The sequence below is a fragment of the Diuraphis noxia genome, unplaced genomic scaffold (genome assembly GCF_037042655.1).
Source record: "Diuraphis noxia isolate RWA-SAM2 unplaced genomic scaffold, SU_Dnox_SAM2 contig0001, whole genome shotgun sequence".
NCBI classification, from domain to species: Eukaryota; Metazoa; Arthropoda; class Insecta; order Hemiptera; family Aphididae; genus Diuraphis; species Diuraphis noxia.
The window spans coordinates 21,297,597-21,321,563 of NW_028301711.1; the positions used below are offsets into that span (position 1 = coordinate 21,297,597).

A 23,967-nucleotide genomic window follows, 5' to 3' on the forward strand; every position below is an offset into this window, starting at 1 on the left:
TCTAATAATAATAATAATAATATAATATTCATTATAATTTAATATATTATTTTAATTATTATTACTTATTAGTCTGTATTATTACTCTATGGCCTGAACGCCCGGCGCCCGGCTACGCACAAAAGATTGATTCCATTAATTGTTCGTGAGATTTCTCGCACGTAGGTGAGTGCATTTTTGTAAATACCATAATCCTGGAAGTCCAACATGACAATGTATGTTGAGTAGGTAGATTTGTGCAAATACGAGTAGTAAGTTTTTGTAGTGTTGCCGATTCGTTTTCGTCACAAGTAAAAATTTGGAATTTTTAATAATATAATAATATTAATACCATAGACCTATTAAATTAATAGGTATATGAACATTACATTCGGTCGACAATTTATTTGTACAAATTTATACTCTCAATGTTATATAATTTTTGTGTTTTACCTCCACAATAATATTGTCCACGACCGTATCAATGATAAACGATATCACTTAAGTCGTTGTATTTTATTTTTTATTTATAGTGAGATATCGACATAAATTGCTTGAAAATCTTTTCTATATTAATAATTAATAATATTTGTTTTTACTCGGTGTAAATTTAAATTGATATTTAATTTTATTAAAACTAGGCGTGTGAAAATGTGTTGGAAATTGTTTTGAATACTTCCAGTGAAGCTTGTAATTCAACTTTCTTGATACATTATTAAGATTATCGACAGGTATGAACAATATTTTCTTTAAGTAATTTAGTTATGTAGTACAATTTATTTTATAATATGATACTGATGTATTGGAGAGATTTATTTATGTGAGTTCTTGTAAACTACTTGAATACTATAGAACTACTTGAGTATCGATTCAAATATTTTAATTCAAGTTAAATTCGATAATTTCACCAACCTATCAATAGTTTTATTAGAGCCAAATTGTACTTGTATAATATCATATTTGATGACTGTCAATCACGTTCTATACTTTTTTTTCTTAATTAAACAATTTTTAATGCGATTTATTCTACAGTTTTACCTACTAGATCAATTTGTTGCCATGCTAATGAAAAACCCATCCTAGTAAATACTTCTTATAACCTTCTACCTACCTACTTAATTGATTTGTGATACTGTTAGTGTTCTTATTATGTTTGTTCCAAATTATTGCATTATACTTAGGTTGTGGATTATTAAAATATGCCTATTTACTCGACAATAAATTATTTTGGGGACTGTAAAATATGCTATGTACTATGAAAATGTTGCCTATCTTAGTTTCATGTTATTTAAAGATGCTATTGGTATGGACTGGCGTCCTGCATTGTTTAGCTTACAATCAATTAGGTAGCTATCACCTGGGTGGGTCGCCATACCAAAGAGGTTGGTGTTGAATGTAATAATCATAAGTTATGTGACGTATATCAATTTGAGTTATTAAAAATCATAAAAGCAATACAATTCTAAAAAAATAAACTAAAAAAGCATAAATGAATGGAAATTACGGGCCATAGATAAGCATGTGCGTACACAGGATTTGGAGTCACACATGAAAAGAGTTCTACTAATTAATATTCTAAATGAGGTATATTTTGAATTAATAAATGTACTATATGAAAAATGTGGTCATCCAAGATGCACACTTGATCCGAGCATGGGCAATTAACATTTCCGTCAAGATTAGATGATTACAAAACATCTGTGAGAATAGAGACAAGAGTAAGTAGACTATGGAGAGTATAGGGTTAAACTATAACCAGAGCACTTTCATGAGTTTGTTTTTCTAAAATAATTATTTGGACTTAGAATAATTTTAACAGAATAATATTTTGAACTTGATAAAGGCAAATTGAATATTTTCTAGACACTTTAAATATTTTCACTAATTGAATTAGTCAAATCATCTGTTGTAAGATTTACCATTGACTTTCATGTGTTTCTTTTAAGAGGACGCCACACCCGTATGTGTTGTCTCCGCCGTAAAAGTGCATATCATAACAAATTGTTCGCTCAGCAGATCACATTTAGCTCCATTAGTTTAAAATTTAAAGAGTGAATTGACCTATTATAAAAATTAAAGGCAAGATTATTATCTAGGGTATCTCATGGGCTTTTTATTATAATTTAATTTAAAAGCGAGTCAGGAGACAACACATGCAGGTGTGGTGTCCTCTTAATAAATTACAATAAATTACATAATAAAATTAATTGTTTGAGTTCAATCTAGAATTACCTCATCATCATCTTTAGTTCATGATACCTATAGGCGACGAGATCACTATAGTATCTTCAAATAAAAGTTGCCGTTCCTTTATAATTCAGTATTTCTACTTTGTCAATGTTTTCATTTATAATGTGTAGGTTATATATAATAAGCAAATCCTTCGTTATACAAACACAAACCCTTTATTGTCCTATCTAAAATAAGCATATTAACTGAATGCTCAGTTTCTGAATTTTGTCAAGAAAAATATCATAAATATTTATTTTTTGTACTTTGTGAATATATATTTCTAAAAACATAAGGTAATTGTAATATGATTGTGAAAAGTATGTTGAAAAAAAATTTCATTTTATTAATTTTATTGATGTTTTATTTGTTTTAGAGATTTGGAGATTTGAATTACAATTATGGACATAGATCAGTTAGGTAATGATGCTAAATTGGCAGCAACAAAATACTTTACAAATATGCTTAAGAAATCAGGACAGTTGGAGAAAGTCGAACAGTTGAAGAATCGCATCTCACGTAAAAAAACCTCTACTGAGGCAATGTTGAAAACAGCAATGCAAAGTCAATTAGACGGGGTTACAATCGGAATGGAACAACTAAAAGATGCACTGGATGATATAAATAAGGTAAAGATATACCTTAGTCAAACAAAAAAGGCATTTATCAATTTACCATCTCTTGGATACAAGTTGCAAGATGTGCGTACCAAACAAATGCAACATTCTCAGTACTTGACGGCTAATGAAAATATGAAACACCTATTCACTGTACCCGAAAGTATTGAAAAAACTAAACAGTGGATCAATGATGGAAAATTTTTACATGCTCATCAGTGTTTAATTGACCTTGAGAATTCTAGAGATGATCTTTTATTTGAAGTTCATAAATTGCCCAATCAGGCACCAAGTGATAAAATACTACTCAAAGCATACTTTGAAGATGTTGAAGTTATGTCTGATATGTTGAAAAAACAAATTAAATTAGTATTGAGCAGAACTCTGAATACTGTTAGAAAAGAACCTATGGTGATTGTTACTGTACTGCGGATAATTGAACGAGAAGAGCGTGCTGATATATTTGCATTGCAGCGTCATAAACAATCTGGATTTATGCCACCTAGTCGCCCAAAAAATTGGAAAGAAATGGCGTTTGATGTACTTCAAAAGTCAGTTGACCAGCGAATAGAAGGTACTCAGGTGAATGAACGATCTGACAATAAAATGTGGCTTGTAACATATTTGGAACTTTGTCGGCAATTAATTCTTGAAGACTTGCGAGTGGTTAAAACTCTTTGTGTGCCATGTTTTCCACCACAATATGATATTTTTGATAAATTTGTTTATATGTATCATTCCAGTCTCTCTGCAAATTTAAACGACATAATATCAGATGGACTAGAAGGCAATGAATATGTAACAATTATTTCATGGGTGACTAACACATACCCTGGTACAGAATTAATGTTACATCCTGAATTGAATATAGACATTGGTAAAGTTGGTCCGTTATTAAAATCAACAACTATTTTTGATTTGCAGTCAAAATATTTAGAATACATAAAAGCCAATTACAAAGAATGGATGTTAAAAACATTAGATACTGAAAAAAATGATTGGTATGCAGGTGCTTCACCTGAAGTTGGTCCAGATGGATGTTTTCATACAGCTGCACCAGTTATTATATTTCAGATGATTGATCAAAATTTGCAAGTCACAAAAACTATAAGCCAGCATTTAACTCACAAAGCATTATTATTGAGTGTAGATAGCGTTAGTCTATATGGTGTATCTTACAAAGAGGCTGTTATAGAGTTCAAGAAAAAGCACTTTGAGGATAGAAGCAAAGTACCATTTTTTACTCACTGCATAATTACTGTACTCAACAACTGCCTGCAATTTATCGAATTAGCATTAGAAATGAAGCAACACTATTGGAGTAGTGATTTTAAGGACCAGTCAAGTACTGCCTATGAAAAATTAATAAAAACTTTCCAAAACCTTAGAGACGAAGCAGCACAATTTCTTTTAGAAGAAGCTCTGATTGATCTTGACTCTCATTTTCAAGATTTGATTACTACTAAATGGCTTACCAGCTTTATATCTATTGAAACGATTTGTGTGACATTAGAAGATTATTTTCAAGACTATACTCATCTAAAGCCAAAGAATTTAGAGTATATAATATTAGAAGCTGAGGATATAATAGTGAGACGATACATAATGGCTATTTTGCAGAAGAAATTAAATTTCAAGACATACGAAGAACGTCGATCAGCAGCCGATAAAATGACAAATGAAGTGGATCAATTGAAATCATTTTTTATGCGTGTGGCGCCTTTAGTAACACGTGATAAAGATTCTCCCTTTGATGCTGTTGTCAAGTTATCTGAAGTATTAAAAAGTGAAGATTCTGAAATACTATCGTTGGACTTACACACTCTTGTAAAGATGTACCCAGATATAACCGAAGACCAAATGACAAGATTATTAGGCTTAAGAGGTGATTTAAGTAGGTCTGAAATACGTGAAAAAGTACAGTATGCAATTCAGGGTAATAAGGAACTTGCAGGCACTACATTGACCAAGAGCATTTTCCAGCAAATCCACTTATAGCATAATAATAATTAAAGAATAATATAGATACTACTATTAAAATAGATATTGTATATTATGTATTTAATTTGCAACCAATGTTCTGTTTTCTATGTCATTAGCAATACAATAATTCTACCTTAAATTATCAAAATTAAAATACTTATATTACTATATTCAAAGTATATTTTTTTATTTAATATATACATTTTTTTTAGAATTTGTTCATTGTTTCTTTAAAAATTTTTAATCATAAAGTTATAGATATTTACTAATTATTGAGTTTGTTTGTTATTTATTATTATAGATCGGTAGGCTGTGTGAACTTTAAAATTCAAGATGTATTTTAATTAATTTAAAAAAAAAAAATGGTAAATGTATGTTTTATTAGTCGTATGAAACAAATATGATAAATATAACAATATTAACATTAATTAATACTACATAAATTAAAAATAGGTCTGTTTTCACACGCATATAACATAATAGATCAATCAGATTTTTTTTCCTTGATACGTTTAAGTGATGGTTGCATAACAAAACTATAATTATTAAAATGAGTACAAGTTAAATAAAGTGATAGACAGTGTTGTTGATGGTAATTTAACTATCTAAATAATATGTATTTTGATATTTAGTACCGCCTTATAACATAAGTGTGTAAGAATTTTGTAGATATTACTTTTGTTTAAATTGTTTATTTAAGAATAGTAACATTATCCATATGTTCTCTAGTTGATAATAAGTTTTATAGTGTATGTTCTACAACCTGTTCTTGGTGTCATACAATCACTGAATTACTTGAAAATTATCAATTTTAATTTCCATCTTTTTACAAATAAAAATGGAGATCCAAAAATGTTAGTTCAGTCATCAATTCAAAGCAGTGGAATCTATTTGGTAAAATATTTATTGTTGTGTTCATAGTTGCTAGGACAAGGTTAATACAAAAGAAAATGTCATGAAAACCCACCAGAAATTTATGAAATCCTAATAAATGATAAATGTGAATTAAAAGACTTGTAACATAACTCCAACAAAATAAAATAAAAATGAACTGTTTTAACTCGTCAAAAAAGACGCTGATACCGAAAATCAACACTTTTTACTACCTCAAATGTCGACGACAGAAAAAAAAACACATCATTGTAAATATAAGTACAAGACATTCATTTGTCACACTCAGAATCTAAAATGTCTTAAATATTGTATAACTTAATGCATTTTATTGATAATTTTAAAACTATTTATTTGACAAGTTAACAGAGTTTTCAGAACTGATCATTTTTTCTAAATTTTCATAACCCAACTATATTATGATCAATTTAGTTGCATCTTGGCAATAATATAGGTAGATAAGTACTCATACCTCTTCATATATTTACATACGTAAACATATTAACTATACATAGCATTGTACTTTAATAATTAACGATTTTTAATGGATAAAATATTATTTCTTATACTTGATAATTATAAGTTTTAAGAATTAATAATTAATTCAATAAGAGAAAACTTCATCAAAAGGATCTGAATACATTCTGTCTTGTAAATTATATAATTTTTCCTCAGCAAATAAGATGTCAGAAAGGTCAAAGGATAAAATATAAAGATATAAGGTAAGTTCTTAATATTTTGGCAATGATGATGGTTGATAATATTATTATTTATTACTACCAACTAAAAGTAACGAATTATATAAGGATATGCAATAAAATTTAAATTATTTATATCACTAATTTTTGTAATTAAGTATCATAAAAAGGTATTGTAAAATAATACATTTTTGAAATTGATATAAATTATTTACATCACAAATTGTTAACAATATTAATAAAGATATTAATAATGGTACTTTATATATATTTTTTAAATAGGTTTTTATTAATTATAATTAATTTTTTTTTCCAAAATTAAGATATTTTTTTCAAAAATCCCACGAATGGCACGAAATAGTTGCATTTTAAATTAAAAATGTGATTTATTAGAGTCTAGACGCATATAAATTCAAAAACTTTTTTGAAATTAAAATAGAATCTCAGGAAATATTATATATTTTAATTTCTACTACTTTTAGTAGTTTATATACTTAAGCAAATAAGAATATATTTCATTTTTGAGATGCATTGACATGTGCGTATGTGTGTATGAGTGTTGAATTTCAAAATTCAGTGTTGAATCCAGACAATTTTTCTGGGGGGGGGGCTCACTTTTTTTTCATTGGTTGAATGATGATACGTCATTTTAGTATTATGAATTATATCTATTAATAGGCAGTTAATCTTATTACAATTTATAATTTAGACATTTCAAATTTATATAAAACTACAAAAAAAATTTTTTATTTTTTATTTTTTAATCAATCTAAGGTTGTCACACATTATAAATCGTATTACCTATTATTATTATTTATTGCAATTCAGAAATTATAAATATTTAAAAAGTTATGATGTTATGAAACAAATTATTAATTTTTAAATTTTTTAAATCAATCTAAGGTCGTCACATATTATAAATTGTATTATTATAATTTATTACAATTCAGAAATCATAAATATTGAAACAATTACAAAATAAATTAGAAACCTATTAATTATTTATATTTAAATTAGTATTGTGCATTTAATAAATAAGTACATTTTATTGAAAGTCAGAAAGTTGTATTTGTCATGGGGGGGGGGGGGGGGTGAATCCCCCCCCTGAAGTATACCTGGATTCAACACTGGTTACATTTGGCAACGATTGCACGACGTGATCATTGGAAACACACACCAATGATCATTTACTTCACACTCATGTCATAGACATACTCCAAATGTATTTAAGTCAACATGTCATATGAATTGCCTAAATATTACTCCTTAAAATTATGATACGCTCCAGTCCCCATAACAGTATAATTATTTTGATCCCGATTTTGGGGTGGTGGGTCAGAGGGGCTTACCAAAATATGACTATATCTATCGTTAATCGTACCGATTGTCTACCAAATCAAGCGGATAGGCACCTACATCATCTGAAAGAATATTCGAATTTGTTAAAATTGTTAGTTTACTTGAAAACGACTTTTCTAATTTTTTTAAACTAAACCCTACACAATTGTATTTTTACACTTCGAGTACCTACTAAGAGTATGTAGTGAGTACGTTTAAGATTTCAAATACTAAAGTAGTAATTTTTGGTATGTTTTAAATTTTTTTTTTGTAAGACATAGACAACACTTGCTGGTAATTTTGATTATAAAATAATTAGGAAATTTTAAATTTTATAGAATTTTTAGGAAGTTACATTTATTTAAAAATATTGTGACTATATTTATAGTTTTTCAAGTCTGCTATTTTTTGATTGGTATATTATATTAAATTTTCAAAATTTTTGATCGAACGAACAATTTTTTTGATCGACATTTATAAAACAAAAAACTAAAAATATCCCTTTAATTTGCTTACATTGAAAGTTACATAAAATACTATTTTTTTAGTCTTATCGATAACATCATAAGTTAGATAAGTATACGTATATTGTATAACGAAAAATAAAACGATGTTACAATAATATTATTATAGTTGAAACGTTTCTCATTTCTACAAAACAATATCAACAGTAGATGTCGCCACTTAATTGACACAAAATATTATTCTCGGGATAAACTTAATCGTTATCAACTAAATAAAATAAATATTTTATACTTAAAAACATGAGTGGTTGGAGAAAAAAAATCGCAATTCGTAATGTTTATAGAATACATCGTACATCAGTGAAGACCATACGAACGGACCTAGTTGTATCAGGCTGTAACGAAACCACTAGAGATAAATAATTATTAAAGTAAAAAAGTGTATCTGTAGGTAAACTAAATACCTAGTGTAAAACTTGACTTGATACAGGTTTAACAGTTCTGTATTTTAGATTCTGAGCGGAGTGAGGAATGTATTGATTTTACAATGATACCTAGCTATGTGTTATTTTATTTTGTAACTGTCATCACGTTTTGGGACTGTAAAAGTGCTTCAATTTTCAACTTCAGTCGTTCAATCAGAAAAAGTGAATCTAGTTCTCAATATTTTTCTAAATAATCGGGATAAACAAACTAAAAATTAAAGGGAAAACGGGAAATTTTAAGCTCAATCAGTTTTCGACAAAATCGATTTTGGTTTTTGATGAAACTTTAAAACAAATTACCATAGATACCTACATGAAATTTTCACCGAATGTTTATATAAATATAGGTATATTCTATCCACCGTGCAATTTTCAAAAAATTTCAACTTAAGTTGAACTATATTTATTATAGGCATATGCAATTTTCGATCATTATTAGTTTTTTTTTTTTTAATTTTAAATTAATATCGATTAAAATTTATTTGTTGGGTAGTGTTCGCGTCAATATGACAATTTATATTATATATGTTTGTTATTATTATTATTGCATATCATTGCTGTGCGGTCGACGGTGGCTTGAGCTGTCGTATGCTAACCGCCAAGTGCATGTGCGAGAATATTCTTTGTATTCAATTTGCTATCGATATTCATCAGTCACCTTAAAGGTCCTAATGTTATTCGTGCCGTTTTTTTCTCATTTTCACTTCACTTTTTTTTTACTGGTCATGGTTTCCTTATCGGTTTTGTTTTTCTTGTTGTTATGCGCAAGTTTAGACCACGTGTTTTTCTTTCAAACCTTTTTTCGTTCTTGCATTATTCTAGTAAGTATTGTTCTTAGAAAATATTCTAAATTTTTTACTTATTACACCTATGTCCTATACAAATGACTTAATATAATATAATTAAAGTCTCAGCAAGATAGCGGCACATTGTGTTGCCTATCATCTAGATTCTAGGCTGTAAAGGTATTTATCTATTATAATATTAGAAGGCTGAAAGCAATCAACAAGTAGTAACATATTTTTACAATAGCAGTTGAAAAATAAAATAAATACATAGTCATTCAAAGTTTGAATTTTGACAACATACCTAAAAATCACGAAAATTCACAAATTATATATGCTAGAAATTCATAAAAAATTTTCTTTTCAAATCTTAGAAATCTAATTTTGGCGTAACTCTAAAAAAAATGATCGCAGATACTTGAAATTTTCACTGAATAGGCATTTGCTATATTTGATAAGATTTAAAAAATATTTTGAGCTGTTTACTGGCATTTTAATTTTCCAACTTTTTTAGTTTTTTTTCCATTAATGTCAATAAAATTTTAGTGGTCGGGTCAAAAAGCTTCAACATTTAATATAAGGCTTCCAACATATTGTGTCAATAGCAGTTGAAAAATATTAAAAATACATTGGCACGATTTTTTTTATACGCATTTAAAGTTCAAATTTTGGCTAAATACCTACGTAAAAATTAGGACAATGTTCAAATTATCATAGATAGAAATTCATAAAAATGTTTATTTTTAAATCCAAGATTTGAAAATTTAATTCAAGATTCCTTATAAGTTTGTATCTATATAATATATCCTAGATAAATAAACCGTCTCCGCTCAGAATTGTTTTTCGTATACAATGATATTATATCATTGGATTCAAATTTAATTACATCCATTACAGTAACCCACTTGTGACTTACTGTGCAGTAGAGCAATATCCACTTTCTCGCTTTTTATTAAATTTTTATTAGGGGTAACCCACGGCAACATAGGTCAGAATAGAGACATTTGAACACATTGACTGCAGAATTTCAGTTAAATAACAAAATACAAAAAAAAAAAAAAAAAATGTCACCGAATTGAAACTCTGAGTTCTTTATTTACCTAGAATGTACATTTAATAGCAATATATTATCTCCAAATTGTAATACATAATATATTACTACGCTCATGCACAATTATTAGGTAAACACAATCTTCAAGCGGGCGTTTTAGTGTTTTACACTTTTATTAATGAAGTTTATCCATCGATCGTTAGGTACTTTAATATTTTCATTAATTATTTTGAATAAATAAAAAATATAATATTTAATTAATTTAAAACGAAGTGGTGTAAAAGCATCGACTGACCACGATACCAGGGATGGTAGTATTCGTGATTTTCGTGTGGTGGGAACTGGGAACATGTACCGAACTACCGAACCATCTGTATACGAAGAATATGAACATGACGTACGAACTTATAATCTCCGAAAAAACTTTTAAAACGGTTTGAGTCGTTAATTGAGAGACGATTGTTCTTTTTTTGAACATCCTGTTCAATTGTCCCTTAATCCCGTTGTCTCCGTATATTATTATTATTATACTATACATGTTTGTAGAAGAAAAACCAGTTATGTTGACATAATATGAAAACATGTTTTTACATAATATGTTAACATATGAAAGATATCTGGGGGTCTGGAATTGGGCTACTTAACCTTTTTTCAAAAAGGTATACGGTTATTGGATCACTATTAAATTAATGTGTCATATATTACAAATAACAAGAAAAGCAAGAAAACGAACTTAAATCCGAAAAAAACATATTTTTAATTGAATACAAAAATATAAAGAAGGGAAAAAGAATAGATTTAAGTTTGTTAAATCGGTATTAAGTTATTTACAAAAATAATTGTAGTTTAATGTATATTAGAAAAAAAAATTATACTGATTATTCAGATCATATTATTATTTACTTAAAAGAAAACATATTTATAACAATTACTATTTGACTTATCTTATTTACCTTATTTACCCTATATATTGTATTAAATTTGTGAAATCTGTGTATAATATAATTTGAAAATGATTGCTTTTAAATATTAGAAGAAAAAAAATAATTAGTTGCAGACGTATTTATATTCGTATATTTTTATGTTGCACAATAATTATGACGTACATTACCCCGGCCCCCCCCATTTTTTATTTTGCAATTTTTTTTGCACAAATAATTAGTACTCAATTCCTGCTAATTCCTGACCACATTTTTACAATTCCTGCTCCACCGGTTTTCCCGGAAAATAGGATTTTATACGGGTGGGGCTGGGATAACGTTACTCCGGCCCCACCCACCCTTAAAATTTAACTTTTTGCAATTTTTTTTGCACAAATAATTAGTACTCAATTCCTGCTAATTCCTGACCACATTTTTACAATTCCTGCTCCACCGGTTTTCACGGAAAATAGGATTTTGCTTGAATATTTTATATAGGTTTTTAATTTTTGTTGATATTCAAAAAAAGTTAAAAAAAAATGTGTATTAACTTTTAACTTAACTGAATTAACCAACAATTTTATTAACTTTTAACTTTTAACTTTTTCTTATTGATGCATATTAACTTAACTTAACTGAGTTAAAAAAAATCATTAACTTGCCCAGCCTTGCTGTTTATATAATAAAAAATAAATAAATAAATAGCGGTTTTGTAAAAATTTAAATTTCAAACACTCATAAAATTTTTTTGTCTTAGTCCGGTAGAATTTTTTTTGCAGATAGTTGAAGAAAAATTTATGGAGAACCTTGTACCAAATTTTCAAATCTTAGTTATAAAAGAAATAATTTTTACGATTTTTCAACCACAAAATTACTTGCAAATTTTCGCAATTTTGACAGATTTCGTATAAATTCGAACTTTAAGCACTTATAAAAAAAAATTGTGACTAACGATTTCGGATTTTTTTATATCTTTAAGAACAACTTATAAGAAACCTTGTATTAAATTTTAAAGATTTTCTGGCTGGCCAAAAAAATTTTATCGTTATTTTAAAATAAAATACTAAAAAAAATTTAAAATTTAAATTGTTTATAAATAGCTAAAAAAAAGTCAAATTTCTTTGAAATTTAACTGTATATGGAGAACGCTAATATAAACATTTTGTAAAAATTTCAAGTGTTTACATTGATTAGTTTTTGAGTTATAGCAAAATAAAAAATTAGATTTTGTCGAAAACTGGTTTTGCGTAAAAAATCCCGTTTTTCCCTCCAAAAAGTGATGACAGACACAAAAATAAAAAAAAATAAATAAAAAAACACACATCATTGTAAAATCAATACATTCATCACTCCGTTCAGAATCTAAAAAGGAATAAGTATTTAGATGGTGAAAACTAATGGGGCCTTGCAATGATATACAACGGCCCTGATTGTTCTAAATAACATACATTTTTATTTAATTGTTAAATATTAATATATTATCGAATATCGATACATTTTGAAAATTTTAAGGTTAACACAGTTATGTGTGTTTCATACTTACATATTTTGTCAAAATGTATAATTTATAGATTAATGTTGTTTTTTATTGTTCCTGTAAATAATCGCACTATAGTAAACATTATATTATAATAAAATTTAATTTTTAAGAGTTTATATTAATTATTATGTATAGCTTTTAAAAAATCTACCATATAATTTTTCTTAAATTGAATAAAATAAAAATTCGATTGGTACTAACACTGTTGTCTCTTCTTTCACTTGAACAAGAAGTATTTATTTTTATAAATATTAAATATTTTGCGAATTGACAATTTCAAAAAAATGGGTTGGTGAATTATAACTTTTTTTAAATGTCGCTGTACTCAATTCTACACTTTGTTGATACTTCTATATTTGATACATTTAAATGTTATTTAATAATATGTAAATAATGCTATAAATTACAAATAAGTTTTCTTACGTTACAAAAATAAATACTCCACATTGTACAATATGGTTTAATTCTCACGTTGGAAGTATCACCACTATCACCCAGAGTACACAGTGATCAGTGATGACACACAACCGTCTTTTTTATAATATGTAATGTTATAATTTATTATTCAATTTGAAATATATTTTTAAATCAACATTCATTAAGATCAAAATTGAATCGATAATTAGCCCATATTTCTAGCATCACTAAATATAATAATACTTACCGCCTCTGATGTAGTAGAATTATTATTGTTATCTTATTCGATGGTCGATGAAATTATTATTATTCAAAACAAGCTATGTGTAGCTTGTATTTAGTCTATTTATATCAATCGTGTTCTACATTCGTTTAAATAATTTTAAAAATAATGAATAAACTCCACAAACCACAATAGTAATAATTTATTTATAGTTTATAATAATATCATTGTTTATCTATTTTTAATTATTTTGTCCAAATAAAATCATGAAGATATCTGACATTTATCATTCGTTGTCTGATACGACGCGCGACGTGTCTGAGGTGATCTCGTGTTGTTTACTTCTTAATTTTTTTTTTTAATTTGATTGCTTTTAAAATTATTTTTAAAATATTTTAAAATGAGCGGAAGAAAACCTGCTGTAGCACCAGAAATTGTAATAAACGCTGTTTTACAATTTAAAGAAAGAATTGTACAAATTGGTGAAAACGGTGAAAAAAGTAAGTAAATTATTGAGAATATTATATTACATTAAAAAACAATATAATATAAGTACTTAATCTATTTTAATGACGTAGCAATTGATTTATAAACCAGAATATTTTAAAATTAACATTGCTTACTAAAGGTTTCATTTCTATTGTGCTAAGAACAACAGTTGTTGTTAGTTTTTACTACTAAAATTAAATTATTCGAATTTAAATTCGTCTTTATCAGGGATAGACAACTCCTTGCTATTATAGGGTCAATTTTCGTAAGTGGAAATTTAACGAGCCAGAGAATGTATAGAAAGCAAAAAAAAGGTTCAATAAAATGTAAAATTGGCATTTTTTTAGAATATTTAGCATAGTTATAGTACGTAACGAAATATACGATTAAACTGATAACCATTATTAGCTATGTTAACTATGCCCATTTAAATATGTAATCAATTATAATTATATTTATAACATAAATATAATAATAATAAAATAAAATACAGAAAAATCCTATTTTTTTTAAAAAGTAATTTGATATTATTCATATTATATTGATTAAAATATTAAATTGTATTTAATCAATGCATATTATAATGATGTCGAAGATAATGGGTGTTAGCTGACAACGTATATAATCGTATCTCACATTAAGTGACAGTGGTTTATTAAAATATATTTTAAATAATAACCACTTATAGGTATATGAATTGAAATAATAAAATAAGTATATACAAATTTTAACATCGGTAACATTACTGACTTAGATTATATTCTAAATCATAATGTGGATTTATTTTTTAGAAATAGTGTTTGCTAGTAATTGTGTTTGGAATGAAATAAGTGAACAACTTGATAACCGTATGTCTGGAAAGGCTATACATACATTTGTCTTTGAAGGAAGGTATGCTATTAAAGAAAAACTTGGATTTACTTCAATTCCAGATTCTATTTCAGGAATAAATATTCCTCGTCAAGTCTTTGATGAACCAGGTTAGTTAAACATAATATATTGTAGATATAGTTAGGTAATTTGGTACAAGGTTCTCCATAAATTTTTCTTCAACTATCTGCAAAAAAAATTCTACCGGACTAAGACAAAAAAATTTTATGAGTGTTTGAAATTTAAATTTTTACAAAACCGCTATTTATTTATTTATTTTTTATTATATAAACAGCAAGGCTGGGCAAGTTAATGATTTTTTTTAACTCAGTTAAGTTAAGTTAATATGCATCAATAAGAAAAAGTTAAAAGTTAAAAGTTAATAAAATTGTTGGTTAATTCAGTTAAGTTAAAAGTTAATACACATTTTTTTTTAACTTTTTTTGAATATCAACAAAAATTAAAAACCTATATAAAATATTCAAGCAAAATCCTATTTTCCGTGAAAACCGGTGGAGCAGGAATTGTAAAAATGTGGTCAGGAATTAGCAGGAATTGAGTACTAATTATTTGTGCAAAAAAAATTGCAAAAAGTTAAATTTTAAGGGTGGGTGGGGCCGGAGTAACGTTATCCCAGCCCCACCCGTATAAAATCCTATTTTCCGGGAAAACCGGTGGAGCAGGAATTGTAAAAATGTGGTCAGGAATTAGCAGGAATTGAGTACTAATTATTTGTGCAAAAAAAATTGCAAAAAGTTAAATTTTAAGGGTGGGTGGGGCCGGAGTAACGTTATCCCAGCCCCACCCGTATAAAATCCTATTTTCCGGGAAAACCGGTGGAGCAGGAATTGTAAAAATGTGGTCAGGAATTAGCAGGAATTGAGTACTAATTATTTGTGCAAAAAAAATTGCAAAAAGTTAAATTTTAAGGGTGGGTGGGGCCGGAGTAACGTTATCCCAGCCCCACCCGTATAAAATCCTATTTTCCGGGAAAACCGGTGGAGCAGGAATTGTAAAAATGTGGTCAGGAATTAGCAGGAATTGAGTACTAATTATTTGTGCAAAAAAAATTGCAAAAAGTTAAATTTTAAGGGTGGGTGGGGCCGGAGTAACGTTATCCCAGCCCCACCCGTATAAAATCCTTTTTTCCGGGAAAACCGGTGGAGCAGGAATTGTAAAAATGTGGTCAGGAATTAGCAGGAATTGAGTACTAATTATTTGTGCAAAAAAAATTGCAAAAAGTTAAATTTTAAGGGTGGGTGGGGCCGGAGTAACGTTATCCCAGCCCCACCCGTATAAAATCCTATTTTCCGGGAAAACCGGTGGAGCAGGAATTGTAAAAATGTGGTCAGGAATTAGCAGGAATTGAGTACTAATAATTTGTGCAAAAAAAATTGCAAAAAGTTAAATTTTAAGGGTGGGTGGGGCCGGAGTAACGTTATCCCAGCCCCACCCGTATAAAATCCTATTTTCCGGGAAAACCGGTGGAGCAGGAATTGTAAAAATGTGGTCAGGAATTAGCAGGAATTGAGTACTAATTATTTGTGCAAAAAAAATTGCAAAAAGTTAAATTTTAAGGGTGGGTGGGGCCGGAGTAACGTTATCCCAGCCCCACCCGTATAAAATCCTATTTTCCGGGAAAACCGGTGGAGCAGGAATTGTAAAAATGTGGTCAGGAATTAGCAGGAATTGAGTACTAATTATTTGTGCAAAAAAAATTGCAAAAAGTTAAATTTTAAGGGTGGGTGGGGCCGGAGTAACGTTATCCCAGCCCCACCCGTATAAAATCCTTTTTTCCGGGAAAACCGGTGGAGCAGGAATTGTAAAAATGTGGTCAGGAATTAGCAGGAATTGAGTACTAATTATTTGTGCAAAAAAAATTGCAAAAAGTTAAATTTTAAGGGTGGGTGGGGCCGGAGTAACGTTATCCCAGCCCCACCCGTATAAAATCCTATTTTCCGGGAAAACCGGTGGAGCAGGAATTGTAAAAATGTGGTCAGGAATTAGCAGGAATTGAGTACTAATTATTTGTGCAAAAAAAATTGCAAAAAGTTAAATTTTAAGGGTGGGTGGGGCCGGAGTAACGTTATCCCAGCCCCACCCGTATAAAATCCTTTTTTCCGGGAAAACCGGTGGAGCAGGAATTGTAAAAATGTGGTCAGGAATTAGCAGGAATTGAGTACTAATTATTTGTGCAAAAAAAATTGCAAAAAGTTAAATTTTAAGGGTGGGTGGGGCCGGAGTAACGTTATCCCAGCCCCACCCGTATAAAATCCTATTTTCCGGGAAAACCGGTGGAGCAGGAATTGTAAAAATGTGGTCAGGAATTAGCAGGAATTGAGTACTAATTATTTGTGCAAAAAAAATTGCAAAAAGTTAAATTTTAAGGGTGGGTGGGGCCGGAGTAACGTTATCCCAGCCCCACCCGTATAAAATCCTATTTTCCGGGAAAACCGGTGGAGCAGGAATTGTAAAAATGTGGTCAGGAATTAGCAGGAATTGAGTACTAATTATTTGTGCAAAAAAAATTGCAAAATAAAAAATGGGGGGGGGGCGGGGTAATGTACGTATAATTATGTCCCAATTTCCGATTACACTTTAAAAATATACAGAAGAACCTCGATTATCCGAACCTCCGTTATGCGAACCCTCTATATACTATCCGAACTATAATTAGCATATCCGAACGTGAAAACTAGTATCATAATTTTTCATAACTTTTGGCTTATTATTATGGGTGAATGGTGAATCCGTTTTCGGCCAAAACCATATGTACCCTTCCCTTTTCGGCCGATTCGCTTTTCGACAAAATTTAAAATAGGTCGATTCCCTTTTCGACCAAAACAAAAATTTATATAATAAACTAGCTGACCCGGCAAACGTTGTTATGCCTAAATTTTTTTTTTTAATTAAGTTGACCCGGTGAACTTAACGCCTTCAAATAAAGTCTAGATTGATAATAAAATTCAAGTATTCCATTGTAATGAATTGTTACAGAAATCAATATATTGCATTTTGATAAACAATGTTATTCATTTTGTTTTCTGGTGCAAAAATAAACAATGATGCCGGTTTTCCAACACGCGAACTGGCAACGTACAGCTGCCCGTGCGAAAAACATGGAAATTAAAAAATTGATCCCACAGACTTCCAACGAATGCCCTTGCGATTTATTGATTGTCATCGCAAAAGCCAATCTAACGGGAAACTGAATCCGCTTAAACTGAAATGGAAGATCTGTTGGAATGATCGGAATTCGTGGGATAAGGACTTCCTCCCCTTTGAAGTTGCCCTTGATGATCGTTGATTGTATTACATTGTTCATCAGTTTCTTGACGGACTATCGTGTACCATTACACAATTTAGGAGGATTTAGATTCCGCAACATAATATTATGATCGATCCCACTTTTACCTGTAAATTATGCGGTTGAGTTCCTTGCACATCAAGCGAGTTCAAAAATTCTGTCGGATAGTTGACCGCTTTGTTTTCGTCGGTCGTGCTGTCAACGGATTTGTATGAACGCAGTTCTCCAGCAATTTTACTCTGAATTGTAAAATTCAAGCTATCGACGTCCTTATTCCTCGCTGCTAGTATTGCCCGTTCACTCATCCAATCAAGATTGTTATAATTGACCTCAATGCTTGGGAACAACTCAACTGATGCAATTTCGAATTTTTTGTCTCCATTTTTATATACATAGATTTAAAATAATAAAATAATGATATACAAGGTGATTCTTTTATCAAACAACACTCATTATTAAAAAAAGTATTTACTTTTTTCAAAATATTTTTTTACATGGTTTCAAGATGTTAAAAAACAAACGTTTTTATTAAAAAATTATAATTTTAATATTTTTTACCCTTATCATTTTTTAAGTTTTTACTTTTTTGAATGACAACATAGAGTTTTAATTTCATACTCCAAAGCAGAATATTTTTCTAAGTATTTTGATTCACAAAAATCGAATTTAGAACGAGTAGTTTATGAGTTATAAGTTGACAAGCGGAGTAGTAGACAAACATTTTGCGGGGTAATCCCGCACCACACCACTCTGCCAATCAAAACTTTAAATACTTATAGCTCATAAACCGCTAGCCCTAAATTCGATTTTTATGAATCAAAATATTTAGAAAAATATTCTGCTTTGGAATATGAAATTAAAACTCTATGTTGTTATTCAAAAAAGTAAAAAACTTAAAAAATGATAAGGATAAAAAAAATATTAAAAAAAATATTTTTAATAAAAACGTTGGGTTTTTTAACAACTTGAAACCATGTAAAAAAATATTTTGAAAAAATTAAATACTTTTTAAATAATGAATGTTGGTTGATAAATCAATCAGCCTATACAATTTTTGCCAATAATTATTAAGTATAATATTAATATAAAAATAATGTTAATATATAGGTATTTTTACGTTTTCAATAATTTTCTATATTTATAACTGCATAACATCATTTTATGTAACATATAATAATTTTAATTAAACGACAAAGCAATGAAAATGTCGTTTGATTATTTCTAATAATGTAATGTATTTCTGATAATCTAATGTATGTAATTCTAATAAACATTTAATAATAATAAACATTTAACTATAAAAATAATTAATAATTAATACATAATTATATTTTTTTTTAAATTTTATACTTCCCATATCTGAAATTTTGCATATCCGAACTAGGTGTGGTCCCAATTAGTTCGGATAATCGAGGTTCTACTGTATATTTAATTTGTGTCCCGATCTCCGGGTAGTAAAATGTAAACAAATATTTTATACGAAACAGGTAGATAAAATGTGACCTAATGGCCTACCGCTCAGATATCACCTAGTCGTCTTCCGTGTACGTATATTATGGTTGGTTAAATATTTTAATCAAAACATTTTTCGGGCTCAATAAGTATATTTATCATTTAGGTTAGGTTAAGTTAGATATTAAATGGAACTATAATTTACTAATATGTTATTTTTTCCCCACTCAGGTATTGGGACTCAATTATAGTATGCTCAGTGAATGAAAACTCAATAGACATTTTGGGATACAATCATTTGTGTATATAGGTACTTAATCTTGAAATTTGGAAATGTTACCCTTAATTTGATAAGCCTTTCGTTCAGTATTCACTCATTTAAAAAATATATGGTGTCATATAAAAAAGTAAAATACTTAAAAATGAAAACAATAAAAAATAGTAAAATTATACATGTTTTGTTAAATATGGTTTGTAACGTCTTTCAAATATTATGTATAATAAAAATATTTTCAAAAACGATTGACTTCTAATTTATCGCTTATTTATGTAAACAAACCAACAATAATTGACGATTATAAACATACATATTAATATATTATAGTATTATACACTTTCAACTTTGGTTTTAATAGGTACCAAAAATAGTTATGCATATAGTGTATACTGGCACGTTAAGTGATTATTATTGACACAACGTTTTCAAAATTATTATCCAATCCTGTCCAAATTATAATAATGTAAATTCTAATTTGGAGATAATAGTTTTAGAGACATTATTATACTGATTATTCATATACAATATACATAAAGACCTATATCATCAATAATATAGATTGTTGACTTAGACATTTTGACACTTTGTGTGTCCTACTTTACATGCTGTCTGGGGCATAGTCTTCAAAGATTATATGCGTCATCATTGCAGGCTGGAGGTGATTTAGATTTATATTTGGTCACTTATACAAGTTGTGTTATACAACTTTCTCCATATGCGTAGCTTGAAATTTCATCGGGAGGGGGAAGGGGGGGGGGGCAAGTGTACTTTTCAATTTTTACCACAATTTAACATTTCGTTTAACATTAATCAAATTAAACATTATCCAATCTATGAACGGGCATATTACTTATTCAGTCCGTTTGGGGTATAAAACCTCACCGGATTTTGCGGGTAAATATTTTAGCAACAATACTTACTGAACGCATCAGACATGGTAGATTCCCTAGTGAAGGTGATTCGCAGTAAAAAAGTCTGTTGTAGATAAGTACTAAGCCTAAAAAGTCCGGTATATATAATAATATACAGCAATATAATATATTAAATATTAGTGTAATGACCTTTTTAAATAAAAAAAAAATGCAATAGTTTTAATGCTCATAATTTTAATTATTATTATGAATTATCAGTTTAATTAAATATCGTTAAAAAAATAATATATTTAAAAAAAATTCCTGCAGGTACCTACATCGATTTTATAATATAGTATATCAGCATTTATTTAACTTTCTTATCCGTGGTACCCTTTATGATGTCCTCTTTTATCGTAGAAACCCTACTTTTTTTTAGCTTTTTTTAGAATTATTTGCAAATAAATTATAGAAGTAATAATAGAAGTATAGATCACTGAATATAGAGCTATCTAGCTGATAGATTATTTCAACTGGCTTATACATTATTTTTTAGTATACAAGTATTTTTTTTCATAATGGATTTTTTTAAGTAATTTTCTTGAACATTTTTTAAAAATTACTTAAGCTTCGTGGAACCCCATGGTTCCACGGAACACAGTTTAAGAAACGCTGCAGTATATTATAAAATCAATGGTACCTATAATATATATATATAATAACAATATTTAAAAACAAATACAATAATACTTACAATTAATAGTATTTGATTATTATAATATGCCACCAAAGGTCGCAAGCGCCAAGCAGTTATTATAAACTGATTATTATTATCACATCGATATCTAGATTATTGATTAATCTCGTCAGTTAAATCATTTAATTACGATTTATAATAATACTGATTGGAAGTTTGATTGTGCATGACATCGTATTTTTCATTTGACCTAAAAATATGTATCGGAGTTTTGACTTTTTAACAATGGAATTTTTATACCTCGGACTTTTTAAACACGAACATTTTTTCATATTTTTTCAGAACTTTTTACCTCAGACTTCTTGGTAGTATACTAGTAAAGGTCTATGAGCCTGCAGTTGTCCTCCATACGTCGCATCGGAAATCGTGGTAAGCTCAACCGTAGCGAATGCCACGCCGTTCAAATCGTTGACTACATATTAAATGTATATGTAGCTTATGCACGTAAGCTCTAAAACCATATTTCCAATACCCCCTTTTTATGTTTCATATAGGTACTTACCTAGATTTATATACATTATAAACATAATAGTTACCTATTGACATTATCACAGATGTCACTGTGTTTTTTTTTATGCAAATTTAACTAAACAATATTTTTTAATTACCTAATAGCTTTACGTCAGAAGATAGCTAGAAATAAAATCGATAAATTTACTTGACTGCCCATATTAAACTTTTTTTTTTTATTGGATATAATTAATATCAGCTAAGTAATATATGTTTTATGATAATAAGCATTAAAAATATTGTATAGATTTTAATCACTTCACTTAACGATTTGTTTACTGACAGGAAATCGATACAACCATTATTGTTAATTAATGACAATATAATTATATTTGAAGATAATTATCGAATTTTTATATAATTACCAACATTCCTTTCATTAAATATTATATTTTTCAAATACCTAAATTAGCGATTTATAGCTTACCAAAATATTTCCAATGATATTATAATAATTTATGTAGTAGGTGTTATGCATGTCTGTTTATTTACAACAATTGATCAAAAAGTATAAATTATGAGACTTTAATTTTTAATTCTAACCTTAAAATCAGTATAAATATTTCCTAGGTAAAAATTTAGAAACAGAAACTCAAATGCTTAGTTAGTTTATATTATTTACTACTTATCAATTAGGTATATCAGAATATTTCATAATAAATTGCTAGATGATAAACTATTCTGATTCGAGTAGATTATAGATGCAATCAAGAGATGGGAACTGTGATCCAGCCTATTTCCAAACTAATTTATTTTATTAAATATAAATTTTTGTGTAAGGTATTCGGAAAAAAGCTCTCCAAAAATATCTCCGAAATAAAAATACGTTCCTAACAAAACCTGAAAAAACAGAAAGAAATTTTTCTAGTTTAAAAGGAGTGAAAAATTATCTCAGAAATAGTATGAAGAGATGTGAGATAGTAGATTGTAATCTGTTTTCCTATTTCGTTTTATTTATTGAAACTTTTTTCAAATTGATTGGCTGAAATTTAGATACTTTAGACTAGTGGTTCTTAACTAAAAAAGAACTTTGTCCTTCGATAACTATTGAGTGTGAGAGATATTGAAATGGAAATTATAAGAATAGCAGTTAACAGAAATCTAATTTTTTCAATTCAGATAATGAAATAAAGAAAGAAATTTTTAGAAAAAATCATGCGTTTTAAGCTTTCAAAAATATATTTATGGTTTATAGACTTGGTAGAAACAATAAAATTTTAAATTGTCATGATGAATTTGTGACTAGAAAAATATGCATTTCTAAATCCAACTAGTATGATGTTTTATAAATATATTGATAAGATATTTTTAATAGGAAAATTTAATATTTTTAAAAATAGCAAAGTACCAATGAAAATGAGAAAAAAAACGAGAAATAACCTAAATAACCTAACCTAACCTAGGTACTATCAATGGTGAATTACCAGTGTTGGTTAATTGATTTATTTATGGCAGGGGTATTTGGAGATGGTTGATTATTTAACGTGAACTATTTAATTATTAAAAATATAATTCACGGATATCAGATACAAAACATTTAAAAAAGCTCATGTGAGATTTATCCCATTCATATACTCTCCCCACCGTATGACCACCAACGTAGAAGAAGTTAATAACTATTCTGATTTTGATTATAATTTTGAAATGTATGTTACCAAGTAGGTAGGCAATAAATAGTTAGTAATTTTTAAATTTCACAGCTTTTTTATTTGTTTTAAGAATCCTTTTTTTAGATATTTAGGTAAAAATAGTATTTAGTGCCTAATTACTGTGTCTAAACTAAATGTGAAAAGAATTCCTCTCCAAGAAAACCTATGAACTATTATAAATATGT

The 23,967-nt window shown here is 28.3% G+C and overlaps 1 protein-coding gene across 4 annotated transcripts; it reads left to right on the forward strand.

Annotated features, from left to right (window-relative positions):
* The first annotated feature begins 4 nt into the window (after positions 1 to 4).
* Sec6 (Exocyst complex component Sec6) lies at positions 5 to 5,078 on the forward strand. 4 transcript variants are annotated; one of them, XM_015515474.2, is made up of 3 exons: positions 5 to 165; positions 621 to 710; positions 2,585 to 5,078. In XM_015515474.2, exon 3 carries the CDS (start codon positions 2,610 to 2,612, stop codon positions 4,821 to 4,823), a length of 2,214 nt encoding a protein of 737 aa, XP_015370960.1. In that variant the 5' UTR covers positions 5 to 165; positions 621 to 710; positions 2,585 to 2,609; the 3' UTR covers positions 4,824 to 5,078. The 4 variants fall into 4 exon arrangements, with proteins under 4 accessions (XP_015370960.1, XP_015370961.1, XP_089076905.1 ...); XM_089220766.1 differs by having other exon boundaries at positions 7 to 161; XM_015515475.2 differs by lacking the exon at positions 621 to 710.
* Positions 5,079 to 23,967: the final 18,889 nt, after the last annotated feature.